Raw genomic sequence first — 26,226 nt, forward strand, 5'->3', positions numbered from 1 at the left:
ACCTGGCTCACAGGACACTTTGAATTAGCTTTAGAATTATAACGGATGCATCATCAGAACATTTGATCAAGGTTTAGAAACTTTTTAAATTCTCTGTCTAGTAGACCAGGACATTTAACAGATAATATACTATGCTTCAATAGCATTCCTGTGAATACTTTTTCCAATTATAAGAGTTCAGAGAAAGTATCTGAAAAAGAAAATCAAATACGAGGGAGGAAGGTGAAAAGTGAAAGAATCAGGAGACATAAAAACATGAGAGGAAAAGTGAAGTATAGCCGAAAAAAAAAAAAAAAAGATTATTGGAAAACATACCTCTGACCAAATGAAAACGCATATTCTAGAATCCATGGTCAGATTTCAGGGGCTGTTCAGGCTCTCCAGTCTTTAGAATTCCCTGTAGGTTGTAGGATTTAGATATACAGTACAGGAGAGAGGGCCAAGCCAGGGAAGGAATGCTGTGCGGGAGGCAGAATAGCACACACTTGTAGAAGCAGACCAAGCAAGGTGCCCGAGTGCCAGCACTAGTGGATGGGACAAAGGTAAAGTTAGGCCAGGACAAGTGCCAGACTGAAGAATTCAGTGTTCAACTTTGATTCTGCTTAAATTCTCATTTATACCTAGTAGAAAAATATATTTCAGTAGATACACATTTCCTTGGCTAAAAGAAAGAAATAAAAGATAATGAAAATTATATTAAAAAATCAAGAAGTAATAAGTATATTCCCTACTTAAGGAATATGCTGTTATTCTACATATTTTAAAAAAGGAAATAATTTGAATGAGATTTTTTTTCAATCATTCTCACATGACATTTTTATCTACAGTGTCTCTCACCTATTTACATTATCCAAGCCAAACAAACCAAACTGTTTTTAAAACTTGGGAAAAGTAGCTCATTAACACATCCTATATAATAAAAGGCTAAAATTCAGATTGTCCCCTCCACCAGGATTCGACCGGGAGTTTAACCAGGAATTCAACCAGGAGTTCGACCAGGGGGCGGGGCCAGCTGGCCAACTGCCCTCAGCCCCTCCCCCTGGCCGGCCCCGCCCCTGATCACCCCCCCACCCCGATCAGGGGCAGGGCCAGCCCACCAACTGCCTGTGGCCCCATCCCCCAACCGGCCAGTCTCTATCAGCCCCGATTGGGGCGGGCCAGCCAGACCCCACCCGTGCACGAATTCATGCACCGGGCCTCTAGTATCAAAATAAACATGTGTTTGGGATTTTGTATTCCTTCCCCTTAATTAAACAAATACTTTAATGGTAATCTAAAAAAGAAAAAGAAAGAATTGCACTCTTCTACAAGACAGAATTTACTACTGAAGTTTGTTTTCATAATTTTAAATGATTCCGATAGCCAGGTTGGGACCTATGGTTTTCATTGACAGCAGAGATCTTTTGGTAGGTGATTGTTATATCTAGAAATTACCAAATATTGCTTTTCTACACTATAGTCAATGCTGATTATTTGGATCCACAGTTAGCCACTCAGAAAACTGTATCATTGGCTTGATTTCCTTCAACCCTAATAAACTAATTAAAAAAGCAGTAAGTTTTCCAACTATTAAAAATTTATTTTCGTTGTGGAATTAGTTCATTCTTGTATTTACTTAGCATATATTAATTGGGTATCTATTATGTCCCAGACACAAGGCTAGAGGCTGCAGATACAGAGGTTAAAGATCCAGTGCCACTTTGAAGTCAATAGATTTCTTATTCATTGTCATTCCCATAAATAAAAGTCTGAGATGAGAATTTCTCATCAAAAATATGCCTGTGTATTTTTGCCTTCCTGGCACCTACCTTTTCTCTGCCATGTTCCTGCTAGTTTCTCAAGGAGGAATCATGATTGTGATTGGTAAAAGAAAAAAGGCTTATGAATGCTAAGAATATACATATGGTGTCCCATAAGGATGTGATGAAATAATGTTAAGACTTGTTGAAAATTGTGCACCCCCCCAAATACTATTAAGTGAATATTTCACTTACTGAAATGAATCTTTTGTGTTTTTTTCTAGACTTACCTTTTTAAAAGACTGTCATTGATGAGTATGAAAAGTATGCCGAATAATAATGAGCCACTTCCAGAAATAAAATCACTAGGAGGCCAAATAGCTTTTAAAAGCAATAAGAAGGATTTCAAACAGAACCACATTGGGCAAAATAATCAGGATACATCACCCCCAAATACTGAGAAAACATCAAAATCCTGTGTAATACTTTAAATATATATTTGTGTGGTCACCATGCACATTGTAATTTATACTTGAAAAACATGACTTCTTAAGGAATGTTTCTGATAACAAACTTGAAGATATAATTTAATATGTTTTATTTGGTTTGAATAATATGACCAGTTTTGATATTTATTTATGATAATATTTTTGACAAGCAATTTCACAGTATGTGTATCTCAAACTCTCTAAGTGTTGTAGCCTTAACTGTTCAGTGTTCCATAAAAATATATTTTTATATGTGAAGGTTGAATTAAGAAATTTCACAGTTTAACTAAACAGTTTTACATCTTATAATTTCAAAAGGCAATATTTACAAACTCAAAACACTATAACAGTTTTTAATGTATTTGCAATTTTTAAAAACTGTCAAAATTGTTTTTAATGAGAATATTTTAATAAACTATATCTGGTTGATTGCACTGTTTAAATAGGTGACTATGAATAAAATTTGGGGGTACTTGGACTTTTCAGTTGACAAAATGGAGGCAAAAAACATTTTAAAATATTGAAAGCTATAAAATGCTTTTACTTCTAAGGAAATTTCTGAATAACTGTAAACAGTACATTTTTATAGAGAAACTGTGTTGAAATTTCTTTGCCTCCTGCTCCTTTCTTCAGGGAAGTGATTTGGCATGAAGACATTGCAGATTATATATGGATCTGGAGTCTTTGACCACAGATCACCACCACAGGAGAACCAAACATACCCAGTCTTGCTATTTCAGCTGTTTCTAGCATTGACAGTTGGCTCTAACATGCAGTGCTCTGCCACAGGTATAGAAAGGGTAAAGCTAAGTCTACACCAATAGAGACATTGCTTTCTTATGCTCACAAATGATGCTTATTTAATGGAGCAAACTACATTCATTGTCCCCATTCTAGCTTCTGAATATTTTCTTCTTCAATCACAGTGGTCACTGTCCCAGTTAAACAAAAAGAAACATCATCTTTGTGCCTTATGCACAAGGCTTGTGAGGATGCTAATTTAGCGTAGATGTGATTTTGAAATCTTATAATCTTCTATGTAAATATTAACTTAGTTAAATTCTAATTTTATTAAAGATAAATTTAATAAAATGTTTTGCTATTTCCACTTATAGTAATAGTACAGTATTGCAAAAATACTTTGCCAAAATCTAAACTATAGGAGTCAAGTGGCAATAAAGCTCACAAATAGGACTAAGACAGGCCAGTTGTGGTAGGCAGAATTCTAAGATAGCCCCCAAGGTTCCTGCCTGTTGGTATACTTGCCCTGAATAATCCCTTCCCCTTGAGTGTGGGTGAGGGATTATGGAGAGATATCACTTAGGTTACATTATATGAAAGGTTTTACAGGTGTAATTAAATTTCCTAATGTTAACTTTAAGCAAAAGGGAAATAACCCTAGGTAGGCCTGACCTAATCAGGTGAGCCCTTTCAAAGAGACTCTAGAATTCAGAGATGGAAGAAGTCAGAGAAGTAGAGATGCTTTTCTGTTGGCCTTGAAGAAACAAACTGCCACAATATGGAGAGGGTCATGTGCCAGGGGAAATTGAGAAGCCTCTAGTATCTGAGGGCTTCCATCCTACAACTGGAAGGCACTGAATTCTGCCAACAACCAATGAGCCTGGAAGAGGAACCCAATCCTCAGATGAGACCAAAGCACTGGCTGAAGTCTTAAGAGGCCTTGAGCAGAGGATCCAGTTAATCAGTTCCCAGGCTCCTGACCCATGAACACTGTAGTTTTAATCCACCAAGTTTATTAATATAAATGTAATTTAATATAAATTAATACCAGTCTTATTCTGTGGAAGGGCTTCTCCATATGGCAGCTTCCTTTATCAAAGAGAGTCAATAGAGTCTAATAGCAAGACAAGTGTCAGAAAGATAATCATGGAAGTGACATCCCATCACTTTGACATTGTTTTAGAAGCAAGTCACAGGCCCCTCTCACACTCAAGATGAGGGCATGGCACAAGGACATGAAGGCCAGGAGGCAAGGATCATAGGGGCCATCTTAGAGCCTACTTGCCATACCACTCGTTTGGCTGCTCATTATAAAGGAGAAAAAGAAGGATTAAGTCAAAGCACTTGGAAGAGGTGAACATGAGACAAGCATTAACAAACTGACAAAGTATCCCTGTTTTGTCAGAGATGTCAGAACAATTCAGACTTTTTAATAAGGTGGTTCATTGAGGATCAACACTGAGTCATTTTTCATGGTACTTTTATAAATACTTCTATAAAAACCATTATAAAAACATACCAGCCATCTTCCCTTGGACTGTGAATGATTGTATTATATTTATTTTCCAATTTTGGTTTCATATTTGGCTTTTACATTGAAATACTGAACACTTCCTACATGCCAGATACTATACCAGAAACTAAGAAAATAGAAGTCATAGTATGGTGAAGTAAAATGAAGAAAACACATCATCATTTAGAGATATTAGGGTAATTTAAAAACCTAAGTTTCCTAATTGGATAAAAAGGAGATCAGTGAACACTAAACTTCACACAAACAAAAAAATTAAGCTAACATATTTAAGAACTCAAAGAGAAAAGATTGTTGATAGAATTAAATGATCAATCTATACTAGTTTCAAAAATAAAAGCTACATTAATAACCTTATAGTTTTAATAAAAAGTGAAATGGTTACTTTAATCCCTAAACTATTCCCCTTCTTTGCCATTAATTTCTCTTCCTATAGTACTATTTCTTTGGATGTTTTTTGGGAGCTGAAAACAGAATCTCTTGAACATTAGAGGGTTGTTGATATTGTTCAGATTATGATGGATCAAATGTTATAGATATTAATTTACAGAATTCCAGTAGTGATAGGATTTTACTCTTATGAAAGAGCATTCAATACCATATCAAAACATTAAAAGTAAAGGAAATATTGGTACTCATTAAGACCTTCCTTTGTATGAAGAAGAAACTGTACAATTCTGAAAAGGTTCTTACATTTCCTAAGGCTTCTGTGACAGAGGACCATACACTGGGAGACTTAAAAACAATAAAAATGTATTGTCTCACAATACATTCTGGAGGCCAGCACTCCAAAATAAATGTATTGGCAGGGCCTTACTCCCTCTGAAGGTACTGGGATGTGCCATGCCTCTCTCCTAACTTCCGGTAGCCTCAAGCATTCCTTGGCTTATAGATACAGGATATCACTCCAACCTGTGTCCTCATATGGCACTCTCCTTATGTTTCTTCACATTGTCTTCCTTCTGTGCATGTCTGTCGCCATTTCTAAATTTTCTTTTTTTTTATAAGGACACTAATCATATTGGATTAGAACCCACCCTGATGATCTTTTAATTTAACTACCTCCTTAATGACCCTATTTGCAAACAATATGACATTCTGAAGTACTGAGGGAGATTAAAAATGGCGGCAGAGTAAGTGGATGCTGCACGGACATGCTCCCCCAGGAACAAACTGGAATTACAACTAAAATACAGAAAAACTTCCTGAATAATCAATGGAAAACTCACAGGAGAGAGCCCTGATCACCAAAGACTAAAAGGGAGGTCGCATAGAGACTGGTAAGAGGCGTGGAAGGGTGAAAGGGCTGGCCGGGCGCTCACAGACAGCAACTGAAGTCCCAGAGAGGTATCTCAGCTGTGGAAGGTTGCCACTGAGAACTTTGAGGTCTAATCCCCAAGCTGGGCCCCCAGCAGAGAACACCAAAACTGAGAAGGGTACCCACATAACATCTGGCTGTGAAAAGCAGCAGGGGTGCTGTCTGCTAGGGAGAGAGAGCTGGAAATTAAGGCACCTTCTTTAAGGGCCAATGCACAAAATTCCCTGTGCAGCCACCCACCTTGTGCTTTGGCAGAGGGAGGGCAGAGTGGACTGGAGCTGTGTGAGCACAAGCCAGGACTGAGGACTTGGGGGTTAGAGCTCAGAAGGCAGACACCCCAAGTTTCCTGGGCTGAGTCATTCCCTCATGCAGCAGAGGACATCTTTCCCACACAGACATTTGCTATACAGGTGACCTAGCCTGGAGGGAAGACAGTTGACACACCCTATTGGAAAACATCTTGCCCTGAGGCCACTTAAGAGACTAAAAATAGCCTCCAGGCAGAAGCAACTGCCACATCCTGTTGAAAACAACTTTCACTACACCTGTGGATGATTGCCTGGGGGCAATTCAAGTTGGAATCCTATCAATCTGTAGGCAGAGGCAGTCTCTGGAAGCTTTGAGTCTTTGCTTGATCTAATTAGTTAGAAACAGCGTTTAACACTGTCCTTCACTAGAGATTGAGAGACATAGAGGATCTGCCTAATACATAGTCACAAACCCAGACAGCCAAAATGAGGAGACAAACAACTCCCAAATGGAAGAACTAGAGAATTCTGCAGAAGAAGAGATAAATGAAGCAGAAATAAGCAATTTATCTGAAATAGAGTTCAGAGTAATGATGGTAAAGATGCTCAACAGCCTAAAGTACTGGGGGTTAGGACTTTTAACATATTTTAGAGAAAACACAATTTGACCCATAATAGTGTTTTAGTAAGAATGTAAGAGACTAGACTCTAAAAGTTGAGATTATTTTGTGTGATCTGTAGCTCTCAAACTGAAGCACTGTTATGGGGAGAATCATTTTCTAGCAGTTAAGTTGAGAGTGAAGAATGGGATAAGTGATATTCAATGTGTGTGTTTTCTGAGTACCTTGCAATGCCCATTCTACTGACCACATCCAATTTATCATATGTGCTAATACATTTGGTACACATTTTATGGCTATGGGTAATTTATATACTGTAAAATATATTTTATGAGATGCAACTCCATGATTTTTATATGTTATTGAAGACTTCTCTTTAGTTTGATAACAAAAATTAGAAAAGCTCAGCCATATCTAGGTTACAAAAGGAGATGGTTCTATTATAAACTTCCTTAACCAGTTTCATCTTACACAATCATGGCTCCCCAGGCCTACCACCAAAAAGGTACTGAATGTTTTTAAGTTAACAAAATACCATCAGCCAAATTAGCTGTGAAAATCTACTAAATACAAACTCTGACTTGGTAATAGCCTCTAAAACACACACACACACACACATACTTATATACATTTGCAGACACATATACACATGTGCACACATTATAGTGAAAATCATCCCAGATCTAGAATTAAGTCTGATAAACCACTGTGGCACTTACTTGAACACCTTGGCTTTATATACCTGAGAAGTCTTCACTGAACACACAGAGTTGAATTTAAAAGAGTTTTTTTTTAAAGACAGTTTTTGCTTTCTCTGTGGTTATTCATGGATATGAATATATCATTTTCCTAGGTCATATGGCCTATGTTGATGAGATATATAAATATACAGAAGTGGCAATAATTCATGATAATGAGGTGTATATTGATTCAGACACTTTCTCAAATTGAAGCAGTCAACAATAGACTTGAATTTCCCCATTCTGCACACCAGAATCTTGCCTACAACCAACAGGCAGAAACACATAACACATGGAGGAAGCATTTCACTCAGGACTTTATGAAGACAACCTAGACATTTACTGAGAATCATAAATGTACATATTTTATTATATGGTTAAAGCATGATTATATATAATAATTATAACATTAGTATTTAATAATAATTTATGCGCCATGCACTGTTCAAAATGCTTTCTTTTTATTAACACATTTAATCTTCACAATAAGCCTATAATAAAAGATTTAGTATCCCCATTTTCAGGTATAGTAATGAGTCACAGAGAAAATAAACTTGCATAAGAACACAGCTTATAAGTGTGATTTCTGACTTTATAAAACCTGTGTTCTTAACTACTACACTTTAAATTGTGTAGAGCACTGTAATTAATTTCCTACATTCATTTTCTTCTTTTTCTGTCTGAAGAATTGATGCATATCCATAGCCAGGTGTGGCTAAGAAAATGATCTCTTTTTTATCTTGTTTTGATCTACTTTACTCCAATTCTATATAATAAAGAGGTAATATGCAAACTGACCATCACTCCAACACACAAGATGGCCACCCCCATGTGGACACAAGATGACCGCCACAAGATGGCTGGCAGGGGAGGGCAGTTGTGGGCGATCAGGCCAGCAGGGGAGGGCAGTTGAGAGGGACCAAGCCTACAGGGGAGGGCAGTTGGGGGTGACCAGGCCGGCAGGGAAGGGCAGTAAGGGGTGACTGGGTCAGCAGGGGAGGGCAGTTGGGGGTGACCAGGCCTGCAGAGGAGAACAGTTAGGGGTGACCAGGCCAGCAGGGGAGGGCAGTTAGGGGTGACCAGGCTGGCAAGGGAGGGCAGTTATGGGTGACCAGGCCAGCAGGGGAGAGCAGTTGGGGGGGACCAGGCCGGCAGGGAAGGGCAGTAAGGGGCAATCAGGCCACCAGGGGAGGGCAGTTAGGAGCGACCAGGCTGGCGAGGGAGGGCAGTTAGGGGTGACTGGGTCAGCAGGGGAGGGCAGTTGGGGGTGACCAGGCCTGCAGAGGAGAACAGTTAGGGGTGACCAGGCCAGCAGGGGAGGGCAGTTAGGGGTGACCAGGCTGGCAAGGGAGGGCAGTTATGGGTGACCAGGCCAGCAGGGGAGAGCAGTTGGGGGGGACCAGGCCTGCAGGGGAGGGCAGTTGGGGGGGGACCAGGCCTGCAGGGGAGGGCAGTTGGAGGTGACCAGGCCAGCAGGGGAGGGCAGTTAGGGGGAACCAGCCCAGCAGGGGAGGGCAGTTAGGGGCATTCAGGCTGGCAGGGGAGCAGTTAGGCATCGATCAGGCTGACAGGAGAGTGGTTAGGGGGTGATCAGGCTGGCAGGCAGAAGCAGTTAGGGGCAATCAGGCAGGCAGGCGAGCAGTTGGGAGCCAGCAGTCCTGGATTGTGAGAGGGATGTCCCAGATTGGAGAGGGTGCAGACTGGGCTGAGGGACACACACACCCCCTGCATGAATTTTGTGCACTGGGCCTCTAGTTCTTTTATAAGTCTTATTCTGGTCACATTATTTCCTTTGAGATTTGTATTAAATTAGGCTACATGTATTAACTTTGTACTGTGTCAACTTAGCTATCTTGTAAATATGTTTCCCATAATTTCCTTCCTTTTGTGGTTCTAGTATCTGGTTGGCAACAAGAGATTTTAAAAGGTGAAAATAATCTGAAGGTAAGTGTTAAGTGCTAGGCAATACTGCAGAATGTGCACATTGCTGATGACATGTTTGCTTATCTTATTAGCACGGGACAGCAGCTGGGCCCACAGATTGTTATCTTTGGAGGTTTCTGTTTGTCCTTGTTCTCTTTCACGTCATGTTCAGCTTTTCTGACTGCTAGCCCTGCTACCTATGGTGACTTAAGGCTTACCACCATATGCAGTAACAACAGCTCTCATAAACTCATAGAAAACTGAAGAGGAAGGAATACATCCCAACTCATTCTATAAGGCCAACAATCTTACTCTGATAGAAAAAGCTATTACACAACCTCCCCACAAACATATCTTTTAGAGAAAACACAATTCAACCCATAATAGTTTCAGTAAGAATGTAAGAGATTAGACTAAAAGTTGAGATTTACTTGTTAATTTCCTTCATGAACATAGATATAAAATTTTTGTACATTTTAGATAGAATCAAACAATATATTGCATATCTATAATACTAAAAGCATGATATGCTAATTAGACCAGACCTCCTTCTGGATGACCTTCCAGATGAAGCCAGGGCTGCCAGGGAAGCACGTGTTCCAGGTGCCAGAGGGAAGCCAGTGCTGGCAGCTGGGGAAAGGAAGGCCTCTTGCATGAATTTCATGCATCGGTCCTCTAGTCCTAATATGTAAAGAGCCAGGGTCCATCACGACCTAAACGACCAAATGGACAACTAAACAGGAGGCTGCATGAGGCAACCAGGCCACCAGGGGTGGCAGTGAGGGATGACCAAATGACTGAGCCTTGGGCCCTGGCCAGGGCGCGGCAGCAGAAGGGATCTCTAGGCCCCAGATGGAGCACGACAGAACTCTGGGTCTTCTGTGATTGGGGGCATGGCTGGCCTTCAAACTTGAGCTCCCTGTGGCCACCGCCACCAACTGGGGCTCAGAACTCCCTCCAGAGCCCCCTGTTACTGCCTGAGTAGGCGTGTGCGGTAGAGGCAGGAGACGGGAGGAGGGAGGTGGAGCATCAGTCTGTGTCCCGCCTCCCACTGGCGAGGTGGGAGTCAGTCTGGGGAAACTTTCTCAGACTTTCTTGGTGCTGGGACTGGATGCATCTGAGCTCATGGCAGGCTCCACGGAGGTTCCTGGTGGCAGAAGGTGCAGAGCCAGAGTGCGGGCATGTGGGTGTGTGCATGAGTGTGGACCCGAGTGATACACACGCACTCACATGCCCACATCCACACAGGGCCCTTGGCCACGCCACTGGCGCCTCCCTAGACTTCACCCTCCAGCCCAGATCCTCCTGGTCCTATGCCCGGTGGCCTGTCCCCATCTAAGGTTTCTCAGTAACACAGCATTCGGGATTCGGGAGTCAGAACTGGGAGCAACTGTGTGGTCTCCCCACCACAGGCTGTCCCCACCTGCCCGCCTGAGGGAGGGGACAGGGAAGGGTGCTGGGGGCTCTTACCGCTCAGGGTTGGCAGGGAAGCAGCCAGAGGGGACACAGCTGAGCTGCCCCACCCCATGGCCTGCCCAGGGCTTGCCCCACCCCTTGTGCCCTGCCCCATCCCCGGAGCACAGGGGGCATCAGGGCATACCCCTCCACCAGCTGGGAGGGTCCCTGCTGCACTTCCACCTCCTTGGGAAATGTTGCTTTCCCAGCTCTGTCCCCAAGGGAGAGCCATAAGGGTGCCAGATCCCTTTTCTTCCTTCAGAAGTGCCCTGAAAAGCGCACAGACAGCTATGCCAGGAAGGGGTCGCTCAAGTTCAGCAAGAGTTTGCGATTTGCTGAAGGCACATTGAACAGTTTTCTCTTACCCCGTTTGTGGGAGTGTAATCTGATTTAAAACCAATGGATAAACAAACAGAAGCACTTCCTAAAAAGTCAATTTGGAAATGTGGATCACAATTCACGTGAATTCGCTTTGGGCCAGGAGTCCCATGTCTGTGAATGTGACCTAAGTAAACAGTCAAATTAGCAATTATGTTTACTGTAGTTGTTGATGCCAGGGGAAACCGGAAACAGCCTGCCCCACAATAAAGGGTTAGTGAAGTGAACCACAGTAACGTCAAACAGTCGGGGATGACACTGTAGCCATTAAAAATTATGTCTGTACATCCAATTCACTGACGTGAAAAGAAGGCCATAACCAAATATTAAGTGGAGGGCAGGGGAAGCTCAGAAGAGGGCATGCATATTTATATGTATGTATATTGTATATGTCAGGGAAATAATAGTTTTAAGAACAGTGATTCTTCCTGAGCTCTGCAATTTGAGTGTTAGCAAATTGTGTTTCAGGTGTGACAGGTGTCCTTCAGCGTCCCATACACACAGACATCCTTGCCTGTGGGACAGCCTGAACCTTTGCCACACCTGCCCCTCTCTGCTGTGGTAACGGCCCAATCAGACATTCCCTTTTATAGGGCTGGTTTCCTTTTCTCCTTTGCCCAAACCACGCCTTTCCAGCAAGAGAATATTAACCAAGAAATCCTAACAAGTTTTGTTGCCGACTGCAACTTATGCCCTTTTACGCAAATGTTGTTGCTTCCAAGCCTACCAGGTTGTATTTCAAAACTTTTATTTTTCTGCAACTTGACCATTTTTGAATTAGCTTAAAATATTCTGGAGTATTTTAAATACATATAGAAAAGTAGAGAATAATATGACAAATACTTATCTATACTAATAAAAGGGTAACATGCTAATTAATCTGGACATCTTCCGGACATCCTTCTGGACAAAGCCACGGTGGCGGGGGCCAAGACAGAGGGGGTTAGGGGCAACCAGGCCAGCAGAGGAGGGCAGTTAGGGGTGACCAGGCAGGCAAATAGGTGAGTGGTTAGGAGCCATCGGTTCCAGATTACAAGAGGTATGACATCCCCTGAGGGGTCCCAGAATGGAGAAGGTGCAGGTTGGGCTGAAGGACCTCCCACTACCATGCATGAATTCCTTGCACTGGGCCACTAGTCTTACCTAATAATAGACAAACATGTAAATTGAACGTACCTCTGCTACGCCCACAGCCAATCAGAGTGAGTATGCAAATTAACCCAACAAAGATGGGGGGTTAATTTGCATATGCAGGCGTGGAGTGGCCAGGAGGGGCAGGTCGCCTGCTATGAGGGAGCAGTGGGGCGGTGGAGGGAGCTATAGGAGTGGTGCTCTGGACAGAAGTGAGGACTTGCCAGCTCCCGGGCGGCTGGGAGTGAAGCTAGGGGAAGGAAGGCCTATTCTTGCACAAATATCATGCAATGGGCCTCTAGTATATATATAAAAGCCTAAGCAACCATTACAGTGGAACAACTGGTCACTATGATGTGCACTGACCACCAGAGGACAAACGCTCAATGCAGGAGGTGCCCCTGGTGGTCAGTGCACTCCCAAAGGGGGAGCTCTGCTCAGCCAGAAGCTGGGCTCACAGCTGGCAAGCGCAGCTGCCACGGTGGGAGCCTCTCCTGACTCCAGGGCAGCACTACAGAGCGGCAGCAGCAGGAGCAGTGGGCCAGGATGAGCATGAGCAGTGTGGCGCCTGGCCCAATTTGGGATCCTTCCTGGCTGCCTTCCGCTTGGCACACTGCTACATCCCCCGAGGGGTCCCAGACTGCGAGAGGGATGTCCGACTGCTGGCTTAGGCCCGATCCCAGTGCCGTTCTCTGTAGAAGGCAGTCAGTCTGAACAACTCAGTGACTCAGGGAAGCGCAGGGAACTCAGGGTGAGCCTGCCTCCGCGCTTGACTCACCCACTCGATGGTGTTCACAGGACAGACGGTGGTGGCCCAGCCCGTGCACATGCAGCAGCTGCTGAAGTTCAAGCACCAGGCTGTGCAGCAGAAGGCCATCCATCCACAAGCCAGCAGTCGGACATCCCCCGAGGATCCTGGACTGCGAGAGGACGCAGGCTGGGCTGAGGGACACATACCCCCCACTGTGCAAAATTTTTTGTGCATCAGGCCTCTAATAAAGTATAATATTAACTTTATCATAGGAATAAATGACTAAATGGAGCCCTAGCTGGTTTGGCTCAGTGTATAGAGTGTCAGCCTGTGGACTGAAGAGTCCCGGGTTAGATTGCAGTCAAGGGCACATGCCCAGGTTGTGGGCTCAATCCCCAGTGGAGGGCATGCAGAGGCAGCCAATCAATGATTCTCCTTCGTCATTGATGTTTCTATCTCTCCCTCTCCCTTTCTCCCTAAAATCAATTTTTAAAATATATATATATATATATTTTAAATATATTTTATTGATATTTTACAGAGAGGAAAGGAGAGGGATAGAAAGCTAGAAACATTGATGAGAGAGAAACATCGATCAGCTGCCTCCTGCACACCTCCCACTGCGGATGTGCCCGCAACCAAGGTACATGCCCTTGACCGAAATCGAACCTGGGACCCTTCAGTCCACAGGCCGACGCTCTATCCACTGAGCCAAACCGGTTTCGGCAAATTTTTAAAATATATTTTAAAAAATCACCAAATGGAGTTTATCATAGGAATAAAAACTAGTTTTAACATTCAAAATTAAATCAATGTATTTCACCACATTAACAGACTTAAGAAAAATTATATAATAATATCAAAAGAAAAGGTATTTGACAAAATTCAACATCCACGCCTGGTAAAATTTTTCAGCAAACTGAGACTATGAAGAAACTTTTTCAACTCAATAAAGAACATTTATTTACAAAAGAATTGCAGCTGATATCATACTTAATGGTGAATGAATTTTTTCCTCTAAGATTATGGTGTCCACTGTTGCCACTCCTATTTGATATTGTGCTAAAGCTCTATCAGTGCAATCAGGCAAGTAAAGGAAATAAAATGTATTTAGATTGGAAAGAAAAAAAATAATAGTGTCTATTTAGAGATGAAATGATTGTCTATATAGAAAATTCAATGGATTCTATAAAAAAGTAATTAAACTACTGAGTTCTCTATCCTATATATTATACAAACAATTGAAAATGGAAATTGAAATATAGTACCATTTGTAATAGCATTGAAAATATGGAATATTTAGAGATAAATACAACAAAAGTTCTTCAAGATCTGAATATCAAAAACAATAAAATGTTGTTGAGAGAAATTAAAGTTCATGGATCAGACTCCATACTATCAAAATACTGATTCTTCCCAAACTAATTTATATATTAAACTCAATCCAAATCAAAATCTCAGTAGGCTTTTTAAATAGAAGTTAACAGACTGATTCTAAAATGAATATGAAAATACAAAGGACCCAGAAGAGCAAAAATAACTTTGAAAAAGAATAACATATATTGGGGAATAACACTCCTTGACCTCAAGATTTATTAAAAACTTAGATTAATGAAGACACTGCAGTATTGGCATAAAGGTAGGCAAACAGATAAATGAAACAGAATAGAAAGTCCAGAAAGAGGCTCAGACGTATAAGGTCAATTGGTTTCTGACAAAGGTGCAAAAGCAATGCGGTGGAGAAAAAACAGTCATTTCAACAAATGGCGTTGTAACAATTATGCATTCATATGCCAATAGAGAAAAAAACTTTGATCCAAACTTCACATGAAAGATAAACAATAATTTAAAACTAATTTCTTTTGATAATAAATAACAAATTTTGAATTCACTAATGTAGGGGAGGACATAGATATTTGATGATTAGTAAATGTCTGTGCCATAGGGTCTTTTGGAAAATTTATTAAAAATTATGTTTACATGAGTGATTGCTCAAAGTTTACTTAGAATCCTGGCATGTAGCAACTATATTACTAGTCAGGTTTGCCCTCTCTAACACTCTGCAAAAAGCCCATTGCTTTTATCGTGCAACTCTGGAAATAGGATCACATTTTCTGTGCTATGGCTCTGTTTCTCTGTCCAGTGAAAATTCAGTTTTCTCCTCCTATGGTTTCTGTTCCACATTGGTGAAGGAGGAGATTTTATCCAAGTTATGCTTTGGCAGGAAAAATAATTTCTAGATTGGATCTAAGATGAAAATGGTTCCTTAGCCTTATGGAAACACAAATACTATGACATTTCCTGTCTTACACTATAAATATTCCAGTGTGTGCAGTGGCTTCTCTTGGCTGCAGAATTCTGTTTAAATATTTCATGTCCACTAATATTTGGACTATGAAAACATACAAAGTTTGAATTTTATTCATATTTTCATATTATTAACATTAATTTCTTAGGCATGTCAGATCAGTTTTATCATAACATATTGAAAATTATATCATTCAGGTTCATGCCAAGATGCCGCAACATAGACCCACTATTAATTGGCTGATTCAAGGTATATGTTTCTCTCTCAGATCACAATCAAAACTATGCTGTCCAAGATTAATGAAGCTGCTGTGCAATCCTCAATACGGGCCTTCCATTTATTTCACGGCTCATCATGGCTTGAGTCCCGGTCTCATAATCACCCAGCCAAGGGAAAGGCTCAGGAGAGCACATCAACCTTTCATTGTAGGGAGACAAATTGAAAATAACATGCATTACTTCTGTTTACATCCAATGACCAGAACTTAGTCTTATGACTACACCAAATTGCAAGAAAGGCTGAAATATTATCCTGATCTGGGACTCTAAGTGCCTAGCTAAAGTCTGGGAGCTCTATTGTTAAAGAGAGAGACGAATATTTGTGGAAAGTGTGTTGGGTTTTAGGAGTGCACAATATTGGCAGGAAAGTAGAAGAAAAATATTTGTAAACAAGCAAAAGAAGGGCAGCTTTGGTTGGGGGTGGAGTGCACAGGGAAATGGGCACTACTGGAACAGTCAAGGCACTGCTGTCAAGTTTAAAAAAATAAAAACTTCAACCATTTTGTCATTTTTCTGTCTCTTGTTCTAGATTAAAGTCCAAATGACCAAGAAAAGGTGTCTGCCTTACACTGTTTTGGAGAAGTAGAAAGAATTAGATGGATGTTACTTCCTGAAACCCATTGGGTAGCCAGAGTTGCAGAGCAAGCAATTTGAATCTCTCATACCAGCAGATTTTTCACAATAGCGACAGGTAGTTCCCTAGAAAGAAATTGGGGTACCATTTGGAAGGGGTGTTGGACTATCACAAAACACATATCTACCATATTAGTAACTTCAAGTATTTGCCAGAATATTGGTCCCAACTAATTGATTTGGCCATGCCAAAAAGCAGATTGTGGCTACTATAAAAATAAAAAAAATAAAAAAAGAAGTCACCATTGTATCCATATGTTTCCAGGATCTGGGTTTTATTGATACTTATTTTGTATTTTCTTGTGCCTATGCCTCCTTTCACATTCTTTATATGTCTTCCAAGCCTTGTTATTGGTTGTGTGAACTACTCCTCCTTGGCTAGGATGCAAGTAAGAAAAAAGCCCTATGGAGCCTGGGAGAGCTTTCCTGAAATGTCATTCAAGGTAACATCTGAAAATAAGGAGATGTTACCTAGAATAAGAAGTTGGAAAAGCAAGCAGAAGGAAGAGTATGTGCAAAGACCCTGAGTGCAAACAAAAATAATATTGGTGCGACTGACGGGAAGGGTGGTGAGAGTTGAAGATGGATAGGTAGACAGAGTGCAGATCAACAAAACCTTTATGCTATGCTCAAAATCTTACTGTTTTATCTTCCTAGACCAGTAATCAATCAAAGGGTTTTAAGCTACTGAGTGACAGTTTGCTTGGCTTTCGTAAGTTGAGTATACTGAGGTTGCAGGAGAGAGAGGAGTGGATGCAGGATACCACTTAGAAAATTATTGATAGGAATCCAGTGGGTGGTAATGAAGGTGGAGCAACATAACAGAATTCAAGAAGGATAAGGAGGAAAATCAACTGGACATAGGGATGGGTTGGATGGAGTGGAAGGAAGGAGTCAAGGATGAATAATGGTACCAATCACAGAAACAGAATAGTAGAGGTTTGCAGGTTATAGGTCCTGGATCTATTAACTATATGTGGAGTTGGAAATGCATTTGAACAATCAAGAGAAGTTATATAGTAGAGTTAAGAACACACAGAAGAGCCTAAAGATACAGATTTATGAGTTCTCATTGTTTAGCTGGTAATTAAATGTCTCTGTGTGAATGAGATCATCTAAAGAGAGTATGGAGATTCTCATGGAATTCAACATTCAGTGGTTGCCCAGATACTGATTGGTGGCCAAAGAGACTGGACAGCATTCAGAGAGATCAGACGCATGATAGTGTGCTCTCCTGGAATGTAAAGATTGTTTGTGTCACTAGAAATAACAGGTAGTCATTAGTGTTGAGTGCTTCTGAGAAGTGTGTAAAGATGATAACTAACGTGTCTGTTGGTGCGAATGACATGCAGGTCATGAGAGCAAGAATTATCTCAGAGGAACAATGTGGGCAGACCCAGATTGGAGTGGATTGATGGAGGCAGAGAGTTTAGACAACTTTTTTGAAAGGAAAAAAAGAGTTGGAGGAAAACTATATAACATGACTATCATGCAATAGCATCCATTTGAGGGTAAGATATAACAAATACTGGATTTCATTGTACCAGATCATACACTCAAGAGACACATCACTGTGTATTCTTCATTTAAAGAGAAGTGAGCATGAGGCAAATGGGGAAAGTGCCTATATTTTGTATGTCCAGACAAATAGAAATTTAACCCACTCAGGCAGAGAGAAGGACCAGAGCAATACAGGAAAGCTTTAAGCAGCCTACTGAAAATATTACTGTAGAATCCCAATTCGGCTTGGATGTGTTCAACTCTGTGGGCCTTTGTATAAAACATAACTTTTCCATGCATCAACTTTTCTTTGGCTACTTGCCAGGGTCAGAGAAAGGCTGATGCTTGAAAAGTTCTTGGAACAAAAATAATCCAAGGTTTGATTAAATGAAGCATTTGGTTAGTTATCACTAACAGCAAGATGCAACCCAATAAGGACTATTAACTAATTGTTTCTAAACTTGGCTTGTTTCTGTACTTGGCTGGATTCCTCAGAGCTCTGCGCAAACAGCAGGGTTTCTGCATGTGCTCTGACCTCCCTGAAGACATCACAATGAGCCAGAAACACTCAGGGTTCAAGAGAGGTCTTTAGGAAAAGGATAAAAAGGGGACTGGGTATAACCACAGGGAGAGGCTTCCTATTCGGTGCACACACATTCAGGGGATATGTATTAACTGTACTTCTTACAACTGGAAGCCCTATTTAGCCTCCAGGACTAATTTTCCAGTCTAAGTCCTCACAATGATGCTGACCTTTGGGTTGCTTACAAGAGAGTAAATGAAAGCTTTCTTTCCTCCAACACATCCTTCCTTGACTTGAAACATGTAACAAGGCTGTTACCTCCAGGACATGCTTTCTGGATGAATCAGCATTCTAAAAGACAGAGGCCCTAGGATGTGCCAATATCAACGGAATCAGCAAGGATTAAGAAGAGTGGGGAGACAGTTCAATGAATGCAGCCTTATCTAGGGTGTCAGTTGCACCATCTTCAAAGTTGGCAGCCTAGAAATCTTGTTGGAAATAAAGGGAGAAAGGGCCAGAACTACCTCTGCAGGGCCCTGAGGGGACCTCACTGGATGGAGGACTGGGGTCTTCTTTGGGAAATCAACATCATTATAGTTCGACAGAGGCATGTGTCTGAGGATAGTTTATTTTTTGGTTAGTCCTCACCCAAGGATATTTTTTTCCATTGCTTTTCAGAGAGAATTGAAGAAATGGGGGAGAGATAGAGACAGAGAGGAACATCTATGTGAGAGAGACACACTGATCAGTTGCCTCCTGCACTCACCCTGACTGGTAAGTGGGGAGCCAACCCACTATCCAGGTACGTGCCCTAGACCAAGAATCAAACCCGTGACACTTTAGTGGGTGAACCAATGCTCTAACCACTGAGAAACACTGAACAGGGCTGTGAGGATAGTTTTTATGCACAAAGTCCCAGTCCAATGCTAGTTACACTCCTTTTCAAATGTACAGCCTGTGGGACACAAATTGTTCCTTCATTACCACCGTAAGGTATTCCTGCCCCAGAAGTGTCCTGGATTCCTGCTTCTCTGTTCTTCTGTTAGGTTATGAGCTTAGTGCCACAAACCACATTACAAGCCAAGGTTAGGGCTTTGAAGTTTTGGGCTCAATCCTATAGAAAATAGATTTTGTCACAGGATCTAACCGATGTGTTCTCACTTGGTCCTGGGTCAAGGTCCCTTGTATATATTTACACGGGTTTTATCTGGCAAAACAAACAAAAACAAAAAACGCCCTTCAGACTCTAATATCCCCTTGTCAAGATCCAGAATCTGATGTTTGTTATGGCTTCCTTCACTTTTCCCTGTTTGAGTTGTATATCCTTTTTTTCCTCCCCTTTTCTTCAGTGTCCTCAATGATCTCATCCACTGCAATGGCTTCAGCTTTTACCTCCATGCAAGCATTTCAAATCTATACCCCTCTCTTCATCTTATCTAGTGAATTTCAAAAATTTTTTAACACTAGGCATCTTCTACATTGTTGTTTCACCTGCATCACAATCTTTACATGTTCAAAACTAAACTCATGGTAGCCCCATACTGGCTCCTTGCCTGTATCAGTCCAAGTTCTACCAGAGCAGCAAAATCAGTAGAAGATATATACTGCATAAGGCCAATATGCATTTGTTATTGGTAATTGCTCTTATGCAACTGTGGGAGATTGCTAAGTAGTTTGTATGGCTGTTGTCTCTGAGTCTAATACTGGAGCTTGAAGTTCATGGGTTAGGCAGTAGGGAAGGAAAGATGTAAATTGGAGGGGGGAGACCAAGAGCAGGCTGGAACCAACAAGCATGAGCTGGAGCCCCATGGGTAAGACTGGAACTCATATTAGTGCTTGTTGCCACAGACGTTGGTGATGAGCATATTCAGCACAAGTGGGTCTCTTTGTCACAACTGCTAAACACACACACCTGGCCTACAAGTTGAAGTAACCAAAGGAAGATCAGGGGAAGATAGAGCACTTGCAGGCCCAATTACTGCTTCATACCAATGAGATAAGTCAGCAAATCTGCACCATATGTGAGCTACAAAATGGCCACTGCTTCCCTTCCAGCCTCCAAATCTCCCAAGAATCACTGTGACTGATTTTAACTGAAAACAAACAAGAGAATGAATTCTGGGAAATATACCTTAGTCTAGCCAAGTTGACACATTATAAAGCCATTAAAATCCACCCCTAGCCGATTTGGCATCCATACTCATCTCCTTAAAGTATACTTAATCTCTGAATAAAGACAACATCAAAGTTCTGCCTAACATGATACAACTATCCTGCATACAAGTCAAAAAATGCTAACCTTTTCCCCAGAAGAGAATGCAAATTCCTTTTTTATCCTTGCATAATGTTCATTCTTTTCCAAGATGATTCACACAGTTCCTTTGCTATCTTCTAACTGAGATATACACTGAGTGGCCAAATTATTATGTGTTCAGAGATCATAATAATCTGGCCACTCAGTGTAAAGTTAAGTATTATTAAGATATCTCAGATCTATATATATAAAAGCCTAAGTGATTGTTATGACCGGTTGACCAAATGACCAGTTGAATGGTCACTATGATGCTCACTGACCACCAGATGATGCGCACAGACCACCAGATGCTCAAAGCAGTATCTGCTCCCTGGTGGTCAGTGCACTCCCACAGCTAACCTCCCACTGTCGGCCAACCTCCTGCGGTCCCTCCCCCCAGTCGGTGGGCCCCGATTGGCCCGATAGGGACTGGGTGAGATGATCCCAATCGGCTCCGATCACCAGGAAGGCTGAGGGAACCCCACCCATGCACAAATTCATGTACTGGGCCTCTAGTAGATGACAAAGGTAGGAGAAAAGAAAAAAATTTCTGATATATATGCCCAGTGACTGCTACAGCAGAATGACCAGAACTATCAGAACTACTGGTTGACCAGTCACTATGATGCACACTAACCTCCAGGGGGCAGACGCTCAATGCAGGAGCTTCCCCCTGGTGGTCAGTGTGCTCCCACATGGGGAGCTCCACTCAACCAGAAGCCGGGCATATGGCTGGTGAGCCACGGCAGCACTACCAAGTGGCGGCAGCAGGTGCAGGGGCCAGGATGAGCATGAACTGCGTGGCACCTGGCCCCGGTTCGGGTTCCTACCTGGCCACCTGCTGCTTGGTGGACTGCTACATCCTCCGAGGGGTGCCAAATTGTGAGAGGGTGTAGGCAAGGCTAATGCTCAACTCAGGAGAAGAGGGAGGGGTTGCAGCAAGGCCTGGAGGTGCACGCTATGGCCCAGGGATCCCAGGAACAGCAAGCCCAGAGCTTGCTTTCCAATAAAAAAAATGAAAAAAAAAAGTGGCTGGATGCCGCCACCCTGGGAAGAGTGGCTCCAGGAGGGAAAAGCCTCCCCAGGCCCCGCCTGGCCCAGCTGGTTCATTGCAAAGGACCACACACCGACCTTGGCATGGCCTACATTCTGCTGCCCCTTGGTCCTGCGGCTAGCAGCGACTCACCGGTGACATGCAGGAAGCACAGCCCCTCCAACTCCAAAGCTGGTTGGGCCAACAGCTGCTCCCCATCTTGCTCCATGGTGGACACAGCGCTGCTGGGCCGTTTTGCATCAGCTCCAGCTTCCAGCTTCCAGCTTCCTGCCCACCCCTTTGTATACTACATGTGCTCAAGGGCGTGGCTTCAGCCTCCCTGGCCAATAGCACTGCAACACAGCCAAAGAGTGGCAGGACACAGCTACCAGGGCTGGCTGGCCATTGATTTGGCCATGTGACTGATATCCATGTCCAGTTACATTGTTTACATTTGTAGGGAAGTAGGACAGTCTGATCCTGCTGCCCATGTCACCTTCTAGGCTAAGAAAGGCCCGCGAATCTTCCTGTTTCTCCTCCCGTCTGGAATCAAAACCTCTTGGGGATGAATTATCCCAGCGATGGTTCCAACACACATTCAGTGTCACTGTCACAGACATTCCCAGTCATTAAAGCCCGTTCCTCAGCCCGCAGTGCCCTGCTCCACCCACTGCCACTCCTCACCTGTCACCCCCTGAGGACCACCTTATGTTATCCTATTTGAAATGTGAGAAAGATCTCAAATGCCCCCCTGTCAATAGCTCCCTTGCCCTACCTTTCTTCCTCTAAAAACCTTGCATTTTAAAATTATATATTTGATTGATTTCAGAGAGGGAAATAGAGACAGAATCATCACTGATGATAGAGAATCATTGATTGGCTGCCTCCTGCACATTCCAAAACTGGGTATCAAAACCTCCCACAGACCCTCCCCCTGGCCAGCAGGCCCCGATTGGTGGCAAGGGAAGGAGGGGTGGGGAGGCAGAGAACCCTATCGGCCCTGATCGCTAGCCAGGCCTAGGAACCCAACCCTTGCATAAATTTTGTGCACCAGGCCTCTAGTATAAATATATTTGTACTAGAGGGTGGTGCACGAAATTCGTGCATGGGGGGGGGGGTGTCCCTCAGCCCAATCTGCACCCTCTCCAATCTGGGACCCCTTGAGGGATGTTCATTCGCCCATTTAGGCTGTCAGACTGCCTAACGGACAGACAGACATCCCTCTCACAATCCAGGACTGCTGGCTCCCAACTGCTCACTTGCCTGCCTTCCTGATTGCCCCTAACAGCTTCTGCCTGCCAACCTGATCACCCCCTAACCACTCCCCTGCCAGCCTGATCAACGCCTAACTGCTCCCAGCAGGCCCGATTGCCCCTAACTGCCCTCCCCTGCTGGCCTGGTCACCCCTAACTGCCTTCCCCTGCCAGTCTGGTCATCCTAACTGTCCTCCCCTGCAGGCCTGGTCACCCCCAACTGCCCTCCTCTGCTGGCCTGGTCACCCCTAACTGCCCACAACTGCCCTCCCCTGCAGGCCATCTTGTGGCGGCCAACTTGTGTCCACATGGGGGTAGCCATCTTTGACTACATGGTGGTGGCCATCTTGTATCTTGGAGTGACAGTCAATTTGCATATAACTCTTTTATTAGATTGGATTAAAACTAGAAAAAATGTTCATAACTATTACAGGCTTTGTCTCTGCAATGGTCACATGATCATAGCTGATATTTATAATACCTTCTCATAGTCTACCATTACATATACTTTTTTAATTTTTTAATTTTTTCAATTACACTTTATATTAAATATCTTTTGTATTAGTTTCAGGTGTGCAGCATAGTGGTTAGACAATCATATTCTTTACAAAGTGGTCCTTCCTGATATATCTAGTACCCACCTGGCACCATACAGAGTTATTATAATATTATTAACTAAATTTCTGTGATGTACCTTACTATTGTACATCATAACTATTTTGTAACTACCAATCTATACTTATCAATCTCTTCACCAACCCCCCCTCCCCTCTGGCAACCATCAGTATGTTCTTGGTTTCTGTTTTGTTTTTTCATTTATATTGTTTTTTAGATTCCATATATAAGTAAAATCATATGGTATTTGCCTTTTTCTGACTGACTTATTTCACTTAGCATAATACCCTCTAGGTCAATCCATGCTTTTGCAAATGGTAAGATTTTGTTCTTTTTTTCTGGCCAAGTAATATCCCATTCCATATTCTTTTTTCTGTCAGCAGGTTCCTCAGCTAATGGTCATGGTTCTTTGCTTGGTGGAGAATTTTCATTCTTTTTTAAAAACATTTTCTTTATTGATGTCAGAGAGGAAGGGAGAAGGAGAGAGAGATAGAAACACCAATGATGAGAGAGAATCATTGATCGGCTGCCTCCTGCACGTCCCTTACTGGGGATCGAGCCTGCAACCCAGGCATGTGCCCCTGGCTGGAATCAAATCTGGGACCCTTCAGTCCTCAGGCTGACACTCTATCCACTGAGCAAAGCCAGCTAGGGCACTAATTTTCATTGTTGAAGGTTCTGGGATATTAGCAGCCCTGCCTGAGTTTGGTTCTTATAATTTTCTGTTGACTTTAACTCTAGGACATGGGACTGTTAAGAGGCACCCTTGAAGATTTCCTGCTTTCCAGATGTTATCATTCTTACCCCCATTGTGTGATAGTAGCGGCATTATTCCTCTTCATAGTCAGAATTAATCACCCTAGCCAAACAGTAGCCCCTTCTCCACCTGTTCATTCAGTGGCACAGATGTCCATGCAGCAGTGTTTCAACTTCCATTTCAGTGGAATCATGATTGGGTCCCTCATGAAAGCATCCCTACCTTTGGAACAAAGACCTCTACACCAGCAGAGCCTATGTATCACAGGAATATGAAGGAACATTTTGCTAATAGATCACTTGATGTTATAGTGAACCATTATACTCACAGATTTATGAATATTGTCTATGAGAGAAGCAGCACTATATATCTAATGCTGATTCAGCATATATAGCATCCAGGAAGACTTTGCCCAGTCCCATTAGGTGTTGCCCTTTAGCTGGTGTCATAACTATGTCTTCAAAAGGCCATTCCACTTCTATTAACTTGTGTCAGGATGATGGGGAATGTGGATTCCATGACCATGGGCCCTTTGCTTCACTTTATTTGCTGTGAAGAGAGTTCATTGATTGGAAGCAATGTTGTGTGGAATACCATGATGGTGGATAAGGGATTCTGTAAGACTATGAATAGTAATTTTGGTAGAAGCATATGGACAGAGAAGGAAAACCTATATCCAATGTGTCTGTTCAAGTAACCAGGTAGAGCACTCAAAGTCTTGCCTACTGGGAGGGTTTCCCCTCACTGCTGTCCTTCAGAGCTCTCATAGGATAGAGCTCTACTTTCAGGTGGTATCTACATGCCATGCAGAGCTATCTATAAACTAGGCCTAGGTTCTTCTTCCTCAGTCAATTGATCATAGGGAATGCTCCATCAGGACAGAGTTCTAGGCTGGAAGAGAGAAGGCAATGTGGCAGAAATAGAGGCCACGGGCATTTGGGCCGTTTCCTAATACAACTTACTTGTGTCTTCAAGACTTGCTCAATCCTGATTACATGTCTATACCTTCCATTTGGTGATGGAGTGCCACTAGGCACACCCAACTTTATGGCTCAGCCTGTTAGAAAATACTCAGTTTATGATGGACAGCCCAGGTTACATGGCAACGTGGTGGCCAATGATTAAGTGTTTCTTCTATTAAGGTCCAGTGGCAAGCCAAAAGTGTTTCTTTAAAGGAGAGTCATTACTCACAAAGGATGGAAGAGATTGGCTACAAAATTCTAAGGGTCAGGTTTTCCTTCACCTATAGGATTTTGCCAAAGACTTCAAAAATCAGGAGAAACCAAGATGGCGGCATAGGTAATCACTTATACTTGCTGCCTCTCACAACCACATCAAAACCACAACTAACTGGCAGAACAGCTACCACCCAGAACTGCGGGAAAGCTGGCTGAGTGGAAGTTCCACAACTAGAGAGGTGAAGAAAGGGCATTGAGACGGGTAAGAGGTGCGGAGGCCCGGAAAGTGCTGGCACCTGGGTATGCTGCTCTTTAAACCGGGAGATACAAGCTTCCACTTGCTCTGAACTCCAGTTCCAGGCTAGACTCTGGGGGACCCAGAGTCATACAAGGTGACACTGGACTGTCTGGCATTGGGACAAGAATGTGAGGGCGGCTTACTCTTAGAGATGCTCGCAGCAATCATTGTTCCTGCATGGGGGCGCAGGACTCTGAGAACCTGGGACTTCTCTGGTTCAGGGCAGCCATTGTTGTTTGCTTTGCCCTGGTGATTCCCAGAGACCCCACCCTACCCAATTTACAACCCCACCCAAGCTGTGAGCAGAGGCTTTTGAATATGAATGGCCTGTCCTTTTGCCTAAAACAAACTGCTGCTGAGTCAGAGAGCCTCAGAGATTCCAAAAGAGGGCCCACTGCCTGGCAGCAGCAGCCGGCCTTGCTTCACAGCTGGGCCTCATCTGGGCACCTCCAAACCCCAAACAAAGAGGAGGAATCTGCAGATTTCTCTGTAGC

At 42.8% G+C, this 26,226-nt stretch overlaps 1 protein-coding gene across 2 annotated transcripts in view; it reads left to right on the forward strand.

Moving 5' to 3' along the window:
* Positions 1–2,829, forward strand: part of RPGR (retinitis pigmentosa GTPase regulator) — a 56,781-nt gene extending 53,952 nt beyond the window's left edge. For both annotated transcript variants that reach the window (XM_080652681.1, XM_080652682.1), the window contains one exon: positions 2,024–2,829. In XM_080652681.1, coding sequence (XP_080508807.1) covers positions 2,024–2,230 — 207 coding nt within the window. In that variant the 3' untranslated portion in view covers positions 2,231–2,829. The remainder of the gene's footprint in view (positions 1–2,023) is intronic.
* Positions 2,830–26,226: the final 23,397 nt, after the last annotated feature.

Source organism: Plecotus auritus (assembly GCF_963455305.1).
Source record: "Plecotus auritus genome assembly, chromosome: X".
In the NCBI taxonomy this organism is placed as follows: Eukaryota; Metazoa; Chordata; class Mammalia; order Chiroptera; family Vespertilionidae; genus Plecotus; species Plecotus auritus.